This window comes from Argiope bruennichi, chromosome X2, assembly GCF_947563725.1.
Source record: "Argiope bruennichi chromosome X2, qqArgBrue1.1, whole genome shotgun sequence".
In the NCBI taxonomy this organism is placed as follows: Eukaryota; Metazoa; Arthropoda; class Arachnida; order Araneae; family Araneidae; genus Argiope; species Argiope bruennichi.
This window is the reverse complement of record NC_079163.1, coordinates 51820265-51839476: the sequence shown is the minus strand read 5'-3', so window position 1 is coordinate 51839476 and position 19212 is coordinate 51820265. Positions and strand designations below refer to the sequence as shown.

At 29.7% G+C, this 19212-nt stretch overlaps 1 protein-coding gene across 1 annotated transcript in view; it reads right to left on the bottom strand.

The window, feature by feature from the left end:
* Positions 1 to 3457: 3457 nt before the first annotated feature.
* LOC129960890 (aromatic-L-amino-acid decarboxylase-like) overlaps positions 3458 to 19212 on the bottom strand; it is a 75938-nt gene continuing 60183 nt past the window's right edge. Inside the window, exons 8-17 of the mRNA XM_056074608.1 lie at positions 17943 to 18053; positions 17810 to 17842; positions 17384 to 17545; positions 12059 to 12126; positions 11902 to 11972; positions 8746 to 8765; positions 6765 to 6863; positions 6187 to 6288; positions 5743 to 5964; positions 3458 to 3885 (exon numbers count right to left, since the gene is read on the bottom strand). Of these exons, the coding sequence (XP_055930583.1) occupies positions 3607 to 3885; positions 5743 to 5964; positions 6187 to 6288; positions 6765 to 6863; positions 8746 to 8765; positions 11902 to 11972; positions 12059 to 12126; positions 17384 to 17545; positions 17810 to 17842; positions 17943 to 18053 (1167 nt within the window). The 3' untranslated portion in view covers positions 3458 to 3606. The remainder of the gene's footprint in view (positions 3886 to 5742; positions 5965 to 6186; positions 6289 to 6764; positions 6864 to 8745; positions 8766 to 11901; positions 11973 to 12058; positions 12127 to 17383; positions 17546 to 17809; positions 17843 to 17942; positions 18054 to 19212) is intronic.

The window sequence follows — 19212 nt, the reverse complement described above, 5'->3', positions numbered from 1 at the left end:
TACTCATACTCCCCACCGAACACCTCCCTCATCATTATAATATTGTATATAGTTACTTTTTATGTGTACTGTTGATATTTTATGTGTATATTGATATTTTTTGTCTTTTTTTGTGTATATTGATTTTTTTATGTGTATTTCTTTTATCTTAATAAATACTCCCACGTATATCCTTTCAACCGACAGGGAATCCTAGAGATTCCAAGTTCGGGGATATTCTGTGGCGAAAGAAAGAAAGTGATCCCCTGTCAGTTAAGCAGCCCTAGGCAGCTGCCTAGTCTTCTTAATATAATATTTACCGCTGCTGTTTAGGAACACGATAACTCAAAAATATCTTTAACGAGAAGAGAGAAGTTTGATATATTTATAGTTGATCTTTGTATCAAATTCGTAAACTTCTATTAAAGTTTGAACGAAATCCATTCAGGGAAAGTCTGACTATCCGTCTGTGCGAATACAAGTAAATATGATAACTATAAAATGAAAAGAACAAGACGGATAAAATTTAATACACAAAAATCTAAAGTACATCTCTGTTCAAATTTGTCAAGGGGTTTACAGTCTTTCTGAGTATATTTTGGAATGTACTTAGACGCGATAATTCAAAAACGCTATAATTTAAATAAAAATTCGGTACGCGATATTTTGACTAAAATTGTAGTTCTATGTCAATTCTTGGTTTCAGTTGGTCGAGAAAAAATCGTCCAAAATGCTATTCGGTCTTCGAGTACTTGTGCATGAACTCATGCCATGGATTACTCTCCAAGATCGTGCGATAGATTCGGTAAAAATGATAATGCATGACATAATCTATATTTAGTATCTATTATTCGCGAATATCATGTAAAGCATTCGCGGCCTTACTGAAAGTCCTCAGTTTTATGCGTGAAGAATGGAATAATACCGCTCCGTTTTTAATGAATATACGAGAAAACTTTCTCGGGAAACCAATACCGTTGTTTGAGGGACAGAAAATTACGTCATTTTTCCGCTTTTACTTTTCAATCCATAGTAATACTGCGCCTCAAGAATAAAATTTCGTTCATAGATTCATAACACTACTTTTAAAAGCGGGTGGTTTATACGATATATGTAATTACTTTATCAAGTGAATTTGAAGTCACATGAAATTAAATCAGTATTACTAACTTTGAACCATTTCCTTTTGCATCGATAGATATTTACCCCAAATAGCAAATAATCAGCGAATGTGATGAGTAAATCAAATGTGCAACAACGGAAAGCAAGAAAGAGGAGAAATAGGAGCGTTTGCATTTACCTTTATTCTTTTATACATGAAAACATGAATACACACATAGAGGTGAAATATTTCTCTTTTGAAAGTTCCAGTTTTCAGTGTGACAGGAAAAAAACACTACCTGACTAAAGTAACGTGATAAAGCCAGAAAGCTTTCACGTTATAACAATTTTGATTTATCTCTCATTCCATATTAAATAAATTTATATTTATTCTCTGTACACGTAATATTTTAGGAATCCTTTTTTTAATTGCTTATTTTGCATTTTATTTAGAATTTTTTTTCTTTGTTGATAAATAATATTTTTTTAAATTCTATTTATAAATATAAAGCTTTGTAAATTTTACAGTAAAATGTCACTATAAATTTTACAAGTCTCTATATCAAAACATTGTACAGCGAGGTAAAAGTTACAGTGCGTAGTGGAATATCTTTAGATAGTGCACAATAAATACATATTTAATTTAGGCAAGATTTTAATGCCTTCTAATATTCATGATTACAAAAAGTATATATATATTTTTCATAAACTTACATCTTTAAAGTTAACATATATTCTTATCTATAGGGTATATCACAATTTTTTAAAGATTAAATTATTTCTGATCTCTTAAGTCACTCATACGAACCATTGAAGAAACATAGTTATACATTAAATTAAGTCTAGTAAGATGAAAGTAGTGATTCACATTTCCATAAATTATTTTCATACATTCTAGAGAATTGAACATCTATAAAATGTGTGTGAGCTAAAGGCAAAACTTGAAGTTTATGGTTTACTGGTGGAATTACTAGAAATGTGATTAAAATAACTTAATGTGCCAAAATCAAGAAGCACAGCAGATAAATGATGCTGAAAAATAAATAGATGTAAACTCTTAATTTAACTTAAATTTCTATTATTTGGAGTTAAATTAAATAGCGATTTCGAATTATGAATTCATATTACAAGTATTAAGTAGCTCAAACTGAAATTTCATTAACTATCTGAGGAACTGAATATATGCGAAATAAAGAAAAAAGTAATTTTGATTCTTGCAGCGAATTGTGACGAAATAATATAATCAATGAGAGATAATGCGATTGTATCAACTTTGTTAACTTTTCAGGGAGGGGAAGGGGAAACAATGAAAATTGAAAACATTAACAATATCAAAGCCAGCTTCAGAGTTTTAAGCTTCAAGCAGTATTTCATCATTTTTTTTACTTATTCCAAAGGTGGAATTTTCACTTCCTGCAAACTGTTTTTTTGCTTAATAAATATGTAGATAGTTTTGATGGTTAAAGCCATTCTTAATTAGTTGCTATCGTAGCATTCGCAACAATTAAGGTTTGTTTAAAGAATAAATATTAGCAGCAATTTTATAGTAGTAATACAGAAATTTTAGAAAAATTTTCCTAGCTTCAACATTTAGAATTATAATATGTGACGCATTCTTTGCTTATATTAGTAAAATGGAGCAAAAAGACTTTTATATTATATTTAGCAGTTAACTTTCTAATTGCCCTTTTTGGTTTTTTTTTTTTTTTGTTTTGTTTGTTTGTTTGTTTTTACTTTATGTATAAAAATGCGAACTAAATTTTTTTTTTAATATGTTGCGAATTGGAGCTTTACTCCAGTATTCGTTTATAACTAGGACTTAAATTTAAGAATATTAGATTTTGTTTAAAAGTACATTTTGAGTCTAAAATGTACTTTTAATACGAAGCCTTGTTTAGCAGTTGTCATTAATTAATTTCCCTTAATTTTATTATTCCTTCAATAGCTAGGTGGCAAACAATGCATATATAAATAATTTATTTTATTAATATGCCACTCTTTTTATAAGAAGAAATACTTTTAGTACTAGTATTATTGATATACTAAATACCAAAATATCGCTGAAACAATCTCGTAATATTATTATTAACTATTATGAAATATACTTTAGAGGGTAATATGTATACGGAAGCGACTTTTAAAAATAAATTATATATATATATATATATATATATATATATATATATATATATATATATATATATATATATATATATATATATATAGGCTTTTATATTATAGAGAGGATTTTATTAGTTTTAAGATCCAATCAATAATACATGCGAAACTCCTGACTGACAATGGTAACTAGATATAAATATTTGTTTCGCGCGAAAGTAAATTTTCTGTTTTTATATTTATAAATGCATTTACATTTCAGGTTTAGGTATCGTATCAATTTTAATTTTTGCAGGAAAGTGAAAAATTCCATTTAGAAGGGAAGTACCCTTGCGATCTCGGCAGGCAAACAACATTTCATTTCTGAAGCTAACGATGACATTCTTGTATATCAAATCCTGTTTGATTTTAAACGGGAGTGATGACTCCAGTTTCACTATCCACTGGATCACTGGTGTGTCTGCGACTGTCAGTTGAGGAGAGAGCACGAACAATCTTTGGATTGTACAACTTCGGATCAGAAACCATGCGAACGAAAAAACTTCTCTTGTATTTCAGGCTGTGCTTACGCTTACGCTCGAGGAGGAAGACTTCATCTACAGATTCTTCGACATTTTCTTTGATTTCTTTTTCTTCTTCCTCTTCTTCTATCTCTTCCTCTTCTTCCTCCTCCTCCTCTTCTTCTGGCTAAAAAGTTAAAAAGGCAAGGAACATTTTTTAAAAAACAAATTAGCATTTTTTTCAAGAAATGCATGCATTAATGATATGTGAGAATGAAGTCTTGTTGTGCCATTGATTCAAACTCAAATGCTATGTGGGACAGAGAAACAAATGCGGCCGCGAGATGTATATAAAAAAGAGAAACGGATTTATTTGAAAAATACAACAAAAAGTGCTAGGATAGCGATGAAATTGTTATTTCCCCCCTGATTCTTAGTGTTGTGACGCCATTGCATTATTTCTCTTGAATCGCAACTGTGACGTCACAGCCCTTACGACGAAGATAAGTTGAAGGGATGTTATGGGGCGATCTGATTGGTCTGTCATTACGTCATTGTATAATATCCGATGTGAAAGATGCTTCTGCGTATTTCTATTTGTGTGGTGTTGCTTGTGTTCGTGTTTGTCTCTGTGCTTTGCGTTTAATAAAGTTATGCTCATTTTTTACAAATTAAAATATCTATTTCCTATAACCTTGCATAAGATATTTGCAGATCCTTAGGTTACAGTTGTAACACTTAGCATCTCTTTTCTGCTATCGTTTTCCTTTTTGCAGGATATATCTTGTTTTTAGTAATTAATTTTAAAATTCACCCAACGTGAATGTAAGTAATTCTTCTAAATATACTTAATGTATAGCTTACAAAACAAAGAACTGTTGTTAATTTAATTCTCACGATCTTATAAAACTGATTTTTTTTTATAAATTTCAATTATGTTCCATCTTTATTACCTTTTTGCATTATACTTCTTGATGTCTACATATGATGAATCTTGAATCCCTGATAAATTTCACCTTTTTTCCGTATTGATGCTACAATACTTTTGATTTTGAAACAATTTATTGAGTTGCTAAGATGCTCGTCTTGGACGCGAGTTTGACATCCTTGGTACAGCAAAACTTATATGACTGTAATATTTCTACCCTTGTTCAATAACTTTAAGCGTGTGATATTTTCAAAGATAATTTGAGATTTTTGAAGCGAAGCATTAATCCTAGAAAGGCTTAATAGCAATGAAACAGGTCTATAAAAAAACCCTCCCCTAGAAAATGCATATTTTTCTTTAAGTTACAAGGCTAGTGACTAAAATAGCATTTGAGTTAAAATGTATATGAATATAAAATTGAATATTCACTTTCCGCCGGAATTTATTATACACGGATACAGAGATACCGCATGCGAATATTACAATTCTGAAAGAAAGAGACGTATTGTAAGCTTTTGGGTTTGCATTGTTTTATGTGCTTCCAAGAATTCAAATTAGTCCTTGAATAACTATACTAATGTGGAGATATATGCTTACACTCATAAAGTGAAAATCACTTCATATTACACCAGTCAAAATTTAAGTTGTAGTTACTGCGAATTGATCTTCATTCTTTCACTATAGAATATGACTTGACTTATTAACGATCAGAAAAGAATGAAACAAACTATATATAGGTCATACTGACAAACATGATCAAGACATTTGAACCAAAGAAACATTTCCAAATCCGCGCTTCTTCGCTGTTGATTTGAGAGGTAATGTATACTTTAAAAATGAATTTCTCATCAGAAATGGTTTTAAAGGATATTCAAAGGATAGTGAATAGCACGACTTCTTTTGACTAAAAGTAAGAGTTGGATTTCTTCATATTAATAAATATAGAAATTAGCCTCTCTCGTGTCATGCAAATCCATGTAAAGAGAAGCTAGGAATATATACATATCGATGACTATAAATAAAGGCTGTAGAACTGAATAATAACTGTACCTACAACAATAAAAATAATAAAGACAGTTATAAAAAACAAATTATCAGTAAAAGAGAATGTCTTACAACAGTTTCCTCTTTGGTCATATCTACTTTCATGAGCTCCAGTATCTCCTCTGTGAACATTGTTATGACATCCCAGGCGTGGATGATGTCGGCATCAGTAGCGTGTTGAGCACAAACACAGAATCTTATCACATAGTTTCCACTCAGTGATGCTGGAACCATATGCAGTTTACCCGATGCGTTGATTGAAGACAAAAGCTTCTGGTTTAAACTGTTTGAGCCCTGAAATAAAAATCTATGCATTACGATAGACCTTTCAGCTTGTATACAATTAAAATTTCTAAATGTTGCCTTTAAAAATCAAACAGGCAAATAAATACACTTTTAGAAAAATTTGGAGACATTTTCAAAATAAATAAATAAAGGTAAAAGTATTAAAATCTTTTTAAGAATTAAATCTTTCTTCAATAAAAAGGAGATGGTGGGGAACATGAAAGAAATTACCTTCAATCTAAAGCAAACTAAACCAAAATGAACTTGATTTGCGACAATGAATCTGTCATCTTTTCGGATTAGACTCTCGAATTTCTTGGCTAAGCGTACGTGCTGGAAAAAAAATAAAGATAAAATTTGAAGCTGGTTTCGAAAAATTCAGATAAAAATTTACATTTGAAGCTGTGATAGATCCAGCAATTTCAATGCTATTTTTATTCTCAAAATTATAATTATGGCATCTCTAAATCAATTATTTCAAAATTATGATATTATCAAAGCATTTAAAAATGTTGTAGAAATCTTCCTAGAAAAAATCAACGATGTTGTATTATTATAGAGACAATACTCCACCAATATTTTTTCCTTTCCAATGAAACATACAGGTTAGGCCTATCTTGTAATTATTAGCAGTTGATATAATATGCCTATCTTGTAATTATTAAATTATTAGCAGTTGAGTCGCTATTAGAATAGACGCCTTGTAGATATTTGAATGAATATGAAGTCCTGTCTATGCTCTGGAAAATTATATAAGTTTTGATATTCAAATATATATTTTAATATAGAGTAATAAATCAGATATTTACCTCACGTATATATTTCTGTAGACCTTCGACTCCGTATTTTCGGATTACAAACCACAACTTCAGTGATCGGAAACGACGACTCAGAGGAATACCCCAATGCTACAGTAAATGTGAATTAAAATTTAAAGGCACCATTTTGTTTTAATAATAGATTTCATTTGAAAAAACAGCAATTATCTTAAAAATTTGTTTAAATTTAATGATTATTTTATCAAAATGGAAAAATATAAACTTATTTATTAATTAAACGCTTTCCTTTTTTTCAATTTTGAATTAGAATTTTAATTAAAAACTAACTTTCCCGCCAAAAAAAATCTTTTCATTTCCCCACCGCCAAATCAGTAAGGCTTCAGTTTTTTTTTTCCACGCTAAAGAGGATAGGCTTAAGAAATTTTTGGCAGATTATTTCAAAGGATTCTGTTTATTTTCTTAAGTTTTGTTGCATTTAAAACTAAACATTGTTAATTAATGGATCTGTTCATGATGAATCTGAGAAAATTTTGTTGAAAACTTCTTGAGATATTGTATAAATTAAGAAAAATATTCTTTAGTGCCCATAAGGTTTAAATACTCAGCGACTCTGTTTTCAGTATTCATATTAAAAAAAATGCTTCGTTTCAGTAAAAATTATTATATTTATTGCAGTTTAATCATTTCCACTTTAAATTAAAGCATAAATTCTACGGGAGCTAATAGAAAATTGGAGAGATACATATTACGTTATGGCTGAAGGCCTTTATAATATTATGAGTGAATTTATGACTATTAAAATTTGAAGTTTTAAATATTTTAATGAAGAAGCAATTAAAATGGGAGTTCTATAAAATATTTAATTATTAAAATTTTAACATGCATTAAGATTGGCGAACCGACTTGTCGCCAAAGGCGGCTAGTATGAAATAAATGCAAAAAATAGATATGATTATATATTTCATTTATCCGGCACCGAATTTGAATAATGCGGCCCAAGATTCTTAAAAATGGAAATCATATTTCTAGAACTAATAGGCAGAACTAATCAGTTCAGCTTATGGAAGCTATTCTTTATATATTTGTAAGCGGTTTTTTTAATCTTTTTATTCGGCATTCTTTAATATTCTTTAAATATTAATGTAGCAGCAGCTATTTGAGGATTTCAATTCAGCAGAATCCCTTGTGTCGCATAAATAATGCAAATTCATGTGATTTTCAGATCACCCCTTATCGAGCGTGCAGGTATTGAATTACCGTTCCTTAAACTTCTAAATTAAAATTAAACTATATAAGAATACTATAATGCAATATAAAAATTATATAAACTACAATGCACCTCAATATTTTATAGATTCTTTATTGCATCAGTAGGACTATGCTCCCGAAACTGAAGATGTTTTAATTAGATAGCAGTAAAACAAAACACTTAAGATGTAGAAATTGCTCTTGTCTATATTAAGACTTAACAGACTTACAAAGAAAATGAAATAAATAAAAAATATAAATATTAAATACTCACCCTCAAAGATATTGAAGAATCACTTCTTATTTTTGTTGCGATATATTATGTGCATAATCAGGAATATGGGCATTATTAAAACTGTGAAGGATTTCGAGACATTTTTAAAAAGGAAAAGAGTTAATACTTGTTGCGCAAAGACAAATCCACAGGTCGGAGTTAATTCAAGTATAATGTTTAAAACCCAAGTGAGAATGTATTAGACCAAGCGCAAGACCATTTCTTATACATTCCTTAATCCATTAGGAATTGATGGGGGGGGGGCAATTTTGATTCTTACATAAATGTCATATTATGTCAAAGCATTTTGTTTCGTAAATCCTTCCTTTTAATATCCTACCTCCTTTATCGGAAAAAATTAATAAGAAATTATATTTAATATACTTTCTTATGCAATAAGAATACAAAAATTATAGAATTCTTTATTCTTTATTTACCTCACTTTTAATTTTCATTACAAAAAGAAATATGGAACAATTAATTACTTACCCGATAGTCAATGGACTTATCTGTAATATAAAATCAAAATTATAAGAACAAATAATTTATGAAATATATACATATTAAATACAAAGGTTGCTTCAAAATAACTGTCAAAATCGTTCATATTTCCATATTATATAAACTAACGGAAATGTGGGCTTATAGTTCTTCTGTTTGTTTAACAATAATAACGCAATAATTTTTAGTTGTGTTGATTAATACATTATAGGGTTAGAGAAATTCGTGGTACTTAAAGTTACCCAGTAGTTTAGACTTTTCCCGTGCGATTTCATGCGGCATTAAAAAAGAATTATACTATTGCAATGGATACTGGGACTCAAGTGGGAGCACAATATTTCTTTAAAATAAAAAATAGTAAGCAGTAATTAACGAATAATTTAGAAAGATGAGTCTTTTCAAAGATAATAGAAGATAACGTTTAAAAATGTTGAAAACTCAAAATTCGTATTCGAACATGGATAAAAAAAATGTAATGAAAGTACTGATTTTTTTAACGTAACAGCAGCTAATTGTAGTAAATCAAATCTGCATTGTTTGAATTATTATTCTGTTACACACTTTTATTTAAACTGATTTTTAATATATTGAAAATAAATATATTAAAAATATTGATTTTCAAAGTATTACTTTGAAAATCAATGCTAAATATAAATTTTACTTTCATATTTGTAAAGATGGAATTCTGCAATCGATATTCACCCACTTAATGTTTTAGCCGTTCGAAATGTTTTACTCTTATATAGTTTCGATAATAACACACTGTTTTAATATTTTATGAGCTAGATTATTTATTTATTATTTAATTTAGCTACATACACTCACTTAATTTCGATAATAACACACTGTTTTATTATTTTAAGAGTTAGATTATTGATTTATCATTTAATTTGGTTGCATTTTAATATCATACGAATGCACAGCTTGTTGGTGAAATTGAAGAAAAAAATGACTTCAAAACTCCATGATGTTTTATAATAAAAAATAACAATAAAGTTCATTAAGAAATTGAAAATAATTAGAATAGAATACATTTCGAGTTTTTCGAATTTTAATACATACTTTTATAATTCCGTGCTTTCGGATTATTAAAGTAACTATTTAAAAATTGTTTTTATTAAATTTTTCAAATTCCTATTCATTACCTGTTTTCAATACCCATACTATCACATTTATTTCTCCATATACATCTATTTTCCATAATGCTACACACTAACCTCACTGTCGGGAGGATGCAGATGCCGACACTGACAGATATATTGGAAATCCTGTGCATTTTATTATTTGTTTTTAGAAGTTTGAAAATCTTTTCTTGGTTTAATATTAAATGCAATACACCTTAGCAACATTCTCAAGTAAAAAATTATAAAAACCATGCTCTATTTGTGATTAAAATGTATAAGAAATCTCAACTATTTCTATCGTTACGCAAGTTCATTATTTTTTTATCTTTCAATTTGTCATGTTTTTTAATATCCCCTTTTACTCATAGGTTTCACATTATTTAGAATTATTCGCATTTAATTCTACCATTGTAACAAAATATCCAGTAACAGAACAATGTATTCGAAACTTTCATATTTCAGATTTAAATTTTTTAAAAATTAGTTGAATGCGTTTTAAACAAATATGAAAAATTGTCGTATAACATTAAATTTAGCAGTCAAAGTAATATAAACACACCAATAAAAGTAGCAAAAGCACTGAAAAATTATAATTTGCTAATAATAGTCATTATTTTAAGAGGTAAATTATTGGGATAGCAATATTCTTTTGTTTTGATTTAAAATCGTTCGTATATTTTTGTACTTCTTGAACCCGTTATTAATAAATAGTTTAAAACAATTTTTTTTCAGTCACATATATTTAATTTTTTAAGCATTCTGCCTATTGCTGTATTTTCTTAACAAACTACAGGATTATCCAAAAGTCAGGAAAAACTCTAAAATTCAATAATTTGTAAACAAATGAAAGCAAAAAGATTCCATTTGTACTGAAAAAGCGGAAACAAAAACAGGTTTTTTTTGTGTGTCATGAAACTACATTTCTTTGGAAATATAGTCTATTATTTATACCTACTGATGGTTTTACAGTTGATGGAATGAAGGATTTTATAGGATAAGATGTTATGTTGAGCTTACATCTTATCCTATAAAATCCTATATCTTATAACAGCTTACGAAGGTTTAGAGCCTCATCCTTCATTTTGAATTATAGCTGTCAGACGAAGAAGCATTTATGGTGTTATAGCAGATGCACCTTTTCCAATAATATCGTTCATTGTTGCTAATAATACAGTTAGTCACGATACACTATGGCTTTAAAGTACATCAAAACCCGATACCAAATAGATATATTTGGCCATGTTTGTCGTGTGGGATTGATTAAGGATAAGATTTTATCCAAATATTCAATGTAGCAGCCTTTTGCACACGCGCAGCGATTTACAGTGTCGTTCCATCTTGCTCCACCATTTCTAAAAACAATGCCTGACACACTGCAGCTCTGTAATAATGACCCATTTTTCTTCTAGGAAGTTATTGATTCCGCAATGAAAATAGCTTCTATTATTATTGAGACCTATGCAACAATAGGACGGCAGAGAATTAGCGCTGAATTGTTACGTGACAAGCACCTCGTGCAGTCAACTTTTTTACACAAGATGGGACATCTAAGAATATTGCTTTTCCTAGGGTATGGCTGCTACACTCATAATTCAGACAGAACTATTTACTTCTGAAACGACGATGATATACTGAATATTTGAAAACAATTACTCCACCAAAGTAACTTCATCTGACAGCAGAAATTCAGAAATTTCCTGGGTATTAATTCTGCACGCCAAGGAAAAAATCTATCTTCATTCCCATCATTTCTAGAATCTTCCACTATTCAACCGTTTGAGAATTGACTTATAAAGTTTTACTTCAAACAAAATTCAAACTTTGGAATTCATTTTTGAAATCCAATTATTTTTTTTAATTCAAATTGAAAAATGCGGCACTTTTCTGAATATCATTAAAAATGTTTAAATTCTCTCTTTAGTATATCTTAGCTCGTATTAGCTTTAGTATTTAGACCTTAGCTCGTTCTATTTAATTTCGTTCCATTTTATACTTCTTAAAATTCAACTCGATTACTTACCTGAAAAGCTGTGCTGTAAATACAACGGATCAACGACGAGAGCTTGGGTGAGTTTAAAACGATCCTTTACCCTAAAATAATCGTCATATCTAATTATAAAATTCGGTATCATTTCAGGTGATTTGAACATATTTGAAGCTTAGGATTTCATACTTACCACATAGTGGAGCAATCAAAATTGACCAACATCCATTTATTTGGATTCATGTTAAATGACATTGCATACTGAAAAGAAGTATTTAAAAAATACTATCAATTATTCGATGAAGGAAAATGTGCAACCATTTCTTGATTAGATAATTTAAAAATAATATTTAAGAAAAACCATTCGTGAAATTTTTCTTACTCCAGATTTCCGTCTATTGCTTGTATTCCCTACCAAATCTTTCTAAAACAAATAATTTAATCTCTCTGGTTCAAAATGAAATGAATGAAAATATTTCAATTGAGAAATGAGGATGGCAATATTGAAAATGACAAAAATGAAAATGTTTGAAAATCGTGCAAAAGATTTTCGATCAACCTACAGGGACTTTATATTCTCTTGAATTTCTCAGATTCCTAAACACGTTTTGCGTATATTAAATAATAAAGTATTTAAAAATGATAAGTGGAGTACGAATTTTTTGCTTGTTTTTATCGTTGGCACTCCAATTTGATTTTTCAAATACTTAAAGGGAAAAATCTGTAAGCTCATCCAACATTTTATTTTAATACATGCTTTCCTAATATCAATGTAAGTAATCAAATCTTTTCAAAATGTTTTGAATAATTCTATGAAAACTATCTGAGAGCATCACTTCAAGCCATTATTAAAGCCCATTAATAACAAAAATGGTGATGAAATATTCATAAACAATCTGTTTCGTTAAGGGCGATCACCGAACATCTGTACCAATATTGCAACAAATCATCTAAGAAATAAAACGAATTTTGTATTTCCCTCCCTATCTCAGGAGGGTAATACTCTGTTGTATTCAATAATGGAATGTACTTCTGTAATTTATCTATTGCTACTATTGAAAATAAAAAATGATTTTTCTTCCATTTAAATAAATATGAGTCACAGTTTCGCGTTCGTCATGAAAATTTTCTATGATGATGAAAGTCTATCCATTCAGTTTCATAATAGCAGTTGCAAGTGCAACTTCACATTTGCCAGCTGTTTGAAATGTAGAGTCGTCAATAACAAATAAAGGACTCCTCTATGACTTATAATTGACTGTCACGTCTTCACAAAACTTGTATTAATGAAAATAACTCAAGGGCATAGGTTTATTCAAATTGATAGACTTATTAAACAAATTAATTAACATTATCTACTATTTCCACATTTTTCCAATGCGTCTTTTTGGTTTTTTAAGCTGCACCAATTTCTTATCAGGATATGCGTCTACAAATAGATTTTAATACACTTCTGACGAAAATTCCGAGAGGTCATATGGTTCCGGACCAACAATTTTTCAATCAGTCACGAATTATTTTGATGTTGTCTCGAAAATTTTTATGCTTTTTTTTCCATCTAAAATATCTATAGATAACAATTTTACTGCACAAAATAATGAAATAAATTTACAAACAATTAAAAAAATTTTGCATTTTTTTTTAAATATAACACAAAAAATGCAATGATTATCACCCACAAGTAATTCCTTTGGCCAGGTAACATCATATTAATTTTCTTATTTCATAATTTAGAATCATAATAATATAATTTCACTATAAAAATATTTTAAATATTTAATATTTCCGGATTCTTTAATCCAATTAAAATACTTCTGAACTCTATTTTAAATCAAATGTGCAATATTTTTATTGATAAAAAATATTCAGTTTAACAAATTTCTTATCCGATTAAAATTAGCTTCTCCGGTAATATAAAATTCTCTCTTTTCAATAAAATCTGATATATTCATTGGTTTAAAATGTCGATATGTTAAATCGTTTCAATGAACTGAAATTTTGTTTAAAAGCAGTAAATAAAAGCATTTCATTCACAAATAAAAAAATTCTGATTATTAATGAAATACCTTTGAAGCGTGATGACTTATAGAGATTGGATTATAAAATATTTTAGGAAACAATGAAATACTCAAATTTTTAATTTAAAAAAATCCTAAATTATTTAGAATGCAAAGAGGTGAATAAGGTCATAGGATACCTCCTAATACCCATTTGGAACTCCTTTTTTGCCCAGCGAAGTACCGACGTAGTATAGACTAAATAAGTCGTTGGAAGCTCCCTACAGAAATACTGAACCATACTGCCTCGATAGATGTCCATAATTGCTAAAGTGTTGCCGATGCAGGACTTTGTGTCGAACTATCCTCTTGATTATGTCCCATAAATGCTCTATGGGATTCATGTGGGGCGATCTAGGTGACCATAAAATCTCCGTCGTTAATTGGGTACATGAAGCCCATGAATAGCTGCAAGTAGCTAAATATAATCATTTCCAGTCAATTTTCGGTTCAGTTGTATTAGAGGACCCAGTCTATTCCATGTGTAAACAGTAGCACCATTATATAGCCACCACAGAGCCTTGTCGACAACTTGGGTCCATGGGGTCTGCGGCACGCTCGAAATCTACCATCAGATCTTAACAACCGCAATCGAACAAGCCACGGTTTTCCAGTCGTCTAGAGTAAAACTAATACGTCGCGGGCCTAAGAGAGGCATTGCAGGTGACGTTATATTGTTAGTAAAGGCAATCGAATCCACTTCTGCTGACAGATCCCGTTAAAGCCAAATTTCGCAGCACTATCCTAACGGACACGTCCACCATACGTCCCACATGGATTCTTGCAGTTATTTCACCCAGTATTGCTTCTCTGTTAACACTGATAATTCTACGCATACATTATTGCCATCGGTCATTAAGTGCAGACAGTCGGCCATTGCGTTGTCCAAGGTGTGATATTATGTCAGAACTTAGCAATTCTCTGCACATTCTGACACTATGCATCTCAGAATGTTGAATTCCCTAACGATTTTTGGAATAAAATGTCCCTTGCGTTTAGCTCCAATTACCATTCCGCGTTCAAAGTCTACTAATTCCAGTCGTCAGAAACTTTTTCACATGAATCATGTGAATACAAACAAAAACCCTGCAAATGGTCTGCCTATTTATGCATTTTGCATGCGATACTATTATTATATGTATATCTGTTTATCGCTATCTCATGACTGTTGTCACCTCAGAGTATAAAAATGAATATTCTTATTAATGATTATGCTCAATTACTCTTAATTTAATTAGTTTTCCTTAATGTCAGCGAAAAAAATGATTTTTTTTTCAAACTGATATCTACTTATCATACGGACATAAGCAATTTGACTCTTTGCAGCCGGAATTTTTAGTAAATAAAGTTAAATATATCTCGTGAACTACTGCGAATTGGGAAACTTAATTTGATACACTTATAGAAAATTATGGAGAAATCTTGTTTTCATAATGAAAATATTTCGATGTTTGTTGATGGATGTTTTGAGTCAGAGGTTTTACTTCGTAAATCAGTTTATCGATTTGAATAGACCTATTCCTTGAACTGCTCGTTTCAGTATCCCTAGACTATCACTTTACTACGATACAACTTCACTAAGGGGTGAGACTCGAAAGGATGAACATATTTTCGGAATTCATCATTATTTTATCTTGATTTTCGCCCCATAAAACACTTTTTATCCCAAGGGTATCGTGTTGTTTCTGACTTTACTATTTTTTTAAACTCAAAATTGCGTATTGATTGCTTATATGGCTAGTTCAAGTAGAAAAAAAAGTTTTCAGGAGTGGCACGAAGAATATATTATGAATCATTAAATGTGACCGAAATTATCTATCACTGTTAATATCAAAATGTTATCAAAAAATCCAATAACAAATTTTTAAAAAGTAATTCAATATATAAAAAAATTATTAGTTTGCAAAAATGTGAATTACCAAATTTTAAGAACATAAATCTTATATTTATTCATCATATTTAATGTTTAGGCGTCTTACTGTGAATAAAAATTGATCTAAAGTATCTTATTGTGAATTAGTATCTTTTCTAACAATATTACGAGTTACCCACAGTTTTTACGCTTCTAAAATTCCCGAATAATCCGAATTCACTTTACCATTAAATATAGATATCTCCTCCTTTGACTAAATAAACGTATCCTGACGTATGCGCAAAAATAATGGAAATTTTTGATTCCAAGAACGAACAGCAGTCATTTCCATCAACATTCATTTTGTGAAGATGCGATAGTAAGTATTCGAGTTATAGAACTGCCAAATTATTTGAACATTTGATTTATTAATATGAAAATTTCAAAAACAATTGGACAAGTATTTAGTGAGATATGGAATTATTTTGTCTAACCCGATATCAGGTGCCAAGCGCACTACCAGTGTTTACATCAAACATATTTCATGTGCAAGTAGCCAAGCTGCTTAATTTCTTCAATGAAATAAAAAGCAAGAGAGTTATTTGATACTGTAACGAATAAATGTTTGATTATAGTTTTACTGCTTTCGTTTTTCTTTTCGATTGAATTTCTCACTGATTAGTATAATCATCTTCAAAATGACTAATTTCTTTTGAATTTCAATCAAATAGTCTATAATTTTTGTTGTGTATTAATAGATATTTGATAAACAGAACTGCAGGTCATTTAATAAATATTTTGATGAAAAAATATTTATCGAATAAAAAAAAGTGAAAATTTTCTAATTTTTCTAATAATCAATACATATGATAATGGTCATTGATAAATATGATAATAATACATGTCAATAAAATTGAAATATTAGGAATTACAAATGTCACATTATTTCTCTGAGAAAAAAACGGCTTGATATGGAATGTTTTTATTATAATTTTACTGTGTTGAAAACTTTAAAACTGTTTATCTCAGTCTGCTTTTTTCGAAAATTCAGTCTACTGCAAAATGTTAAAAGTCAATCACATTTTATTGTAATTGCATGAAATTTCTTCTGATCACTCTTAAATTCATGCTTAATAGAATTAGGGACGGATTTGTAAAAGCTTTGGTTAGAATTTTTTCCAAAAATGTCCAAAGTAAAAAAATCACATATTTTCCAAAAAAAAAATTTTTATCAACTATTTTTTTTTTCTTAGAAACTGATACAGATATCAAAAATTCGATCCCTTATTCTGTTAAATATATTACCCTTTAAAAAAATTTCCTGAAAAAATATTTAAAATTGTACGAGAAGAAACATTTTAAAAAGAATTAATATTTTTTAATTTAAAATATTTAAATTTATAACTTTTGAAACTGAAAAATATTTTAGAAATTTCCGTTTCCGCTCAGTTTACAACTATCTATGACAAAATTCAAAAAATGTATAGGAAATTGTGCAAAAAAGTTTTTGGGTACAGGGTCCCCTTAAGGTACTTAGTTGCACATTTCATGTTTTAAATTAAAATTCTTTGGGAAAATAAATAAATAGAAATTATTACTGAGCACTTACTTCAATTCCTCTTAAAAGGTGTTGAAATTCAGGGCAAATTAAGGCACTGCCCGCGTACGCCGCATCAACGTGAAGCCACACCCCGAACTTCTCACAAACAGGACCGATTTCGGAGATCGGGTCAAAAGAACAACAGGATGTCGTACCCAAGGTAGCAGCTACCTGTTAAACGATGTTGCAGAGAAGAAATTTCTTACATTACACTCATAAAGATGCAGAATTTTCTATATACCGTATCTATAGTCTATACCGTACTATTTTCTATATACCGTTTCTAGATATCTATATACCGTAATATTTAGTTTAATCTTTTTACTTTCTCGTATATGAAATATAGAGAAAATATTCTAATCATCAAAAAATTCAAATTCTTAAAGCCTCTTGAACATTAAAACAGATAGTTTCAAAAAAAAAAAAGCAACTCACAAAAAATGGCTTTAATCCCATATTTCGATCCTCCTGTGAAAAAAAAATGCAGGTATTAATACAAATTTTCAACAAAATTACTAATTTTTTATTCATAAAAAAATACTAAAGATGTAGGTAGTAATAGACGTACCTCCATAGCTTTCGCTAACGTTTCACCACGTAATTGAAACTTCTCATCTGTATCAAGAATTCGAAGTTTAACAAAACCTATCATAGCAGCTTTTTCCACGCTGGAATGAGCCTGAAAAAAACAAATAAAATTATGGGTTGGAATTATAAATAAATGCGAGTTTTTAGATTTACAAGTTTTCCTTTAGAAATGCGAATTCCTTGCTGCATTCATTTGAGAATACGTTTCTAATATTATAATTATTATTATTATTATTATTCGATGAAAGGAAAGTCGTTACAGGAATTATAGGATTTGAAACCCGGAGTTCAGTAAAGGAGAGATGATATTAGGTAACGATCATTGATCAAAGGATGAAATTTGGACTGAACAAAAGATGATAAAAGGAACAAAGAATGAAATTTGGCAGCAAAGCATGAATCATTCGTTTCATTCTTCCCTAAAGGTCACTGAAAAAGAGGTAGTTTAGTGAAACAACCAAGAAGGTCGTAAGAAGGTCGTCGTTCAAATCTCCATCGCAATAGCAACATGAAGGGGAACAACACAAAACCGCATAGAGGTGTATTTTGTATCGCTTACATTTTTCCCAATATAAAATTTATTTTAAATAACTTTAATTAATTAATTAAAGAAATTTAATTTATTACATTCTTTTTAATAAAGAAATTTGCTCAAACAATTACAGTTTAATTATTTAATTTTATTCAAAAATTTATATTTAAAACTATACTGAATCTTATTTTAAAATATTGCTTACTTTTATCGTAGCAATATACACAGCTAAAGTTTTAAAAAATATGAAGTGTGAGATTTGAAGCTTTGGATGCGATTGAAAAGTCATTTTTGTTTAGTTTAGTTATATTAATGTGCCGTTGTAAAGCAACACTAGGGCTATTGTGGGACGGACCTCGTCATTTTGAACCGCGGTCAGATGACGATGACGACGATGACACCTGAGCTGGCACCCCCTTCTCCACACCATACCACGCCAGCGGAAGGACGTTTGGCATGACGGATTTAACGTGCAACAGACCCCCTAACATGACGGTTCTTCGGTGGAATTGGGTCTTGAACCTGAAACCCTACGGCTCGCAAGCCGAGACCTTACCATCAGGCCACCGCGACCTGAAAAGCCATTTTTGATGGACCTCGTTATTTTGAACTATAGTCAATTAACAGGGAAAAAGGCTAATCGAGCTAACCATCCTCTATCAATATGCATGCAATATAAATATAATATAATGCATTATAAAGTATTTTTTGTCACAAA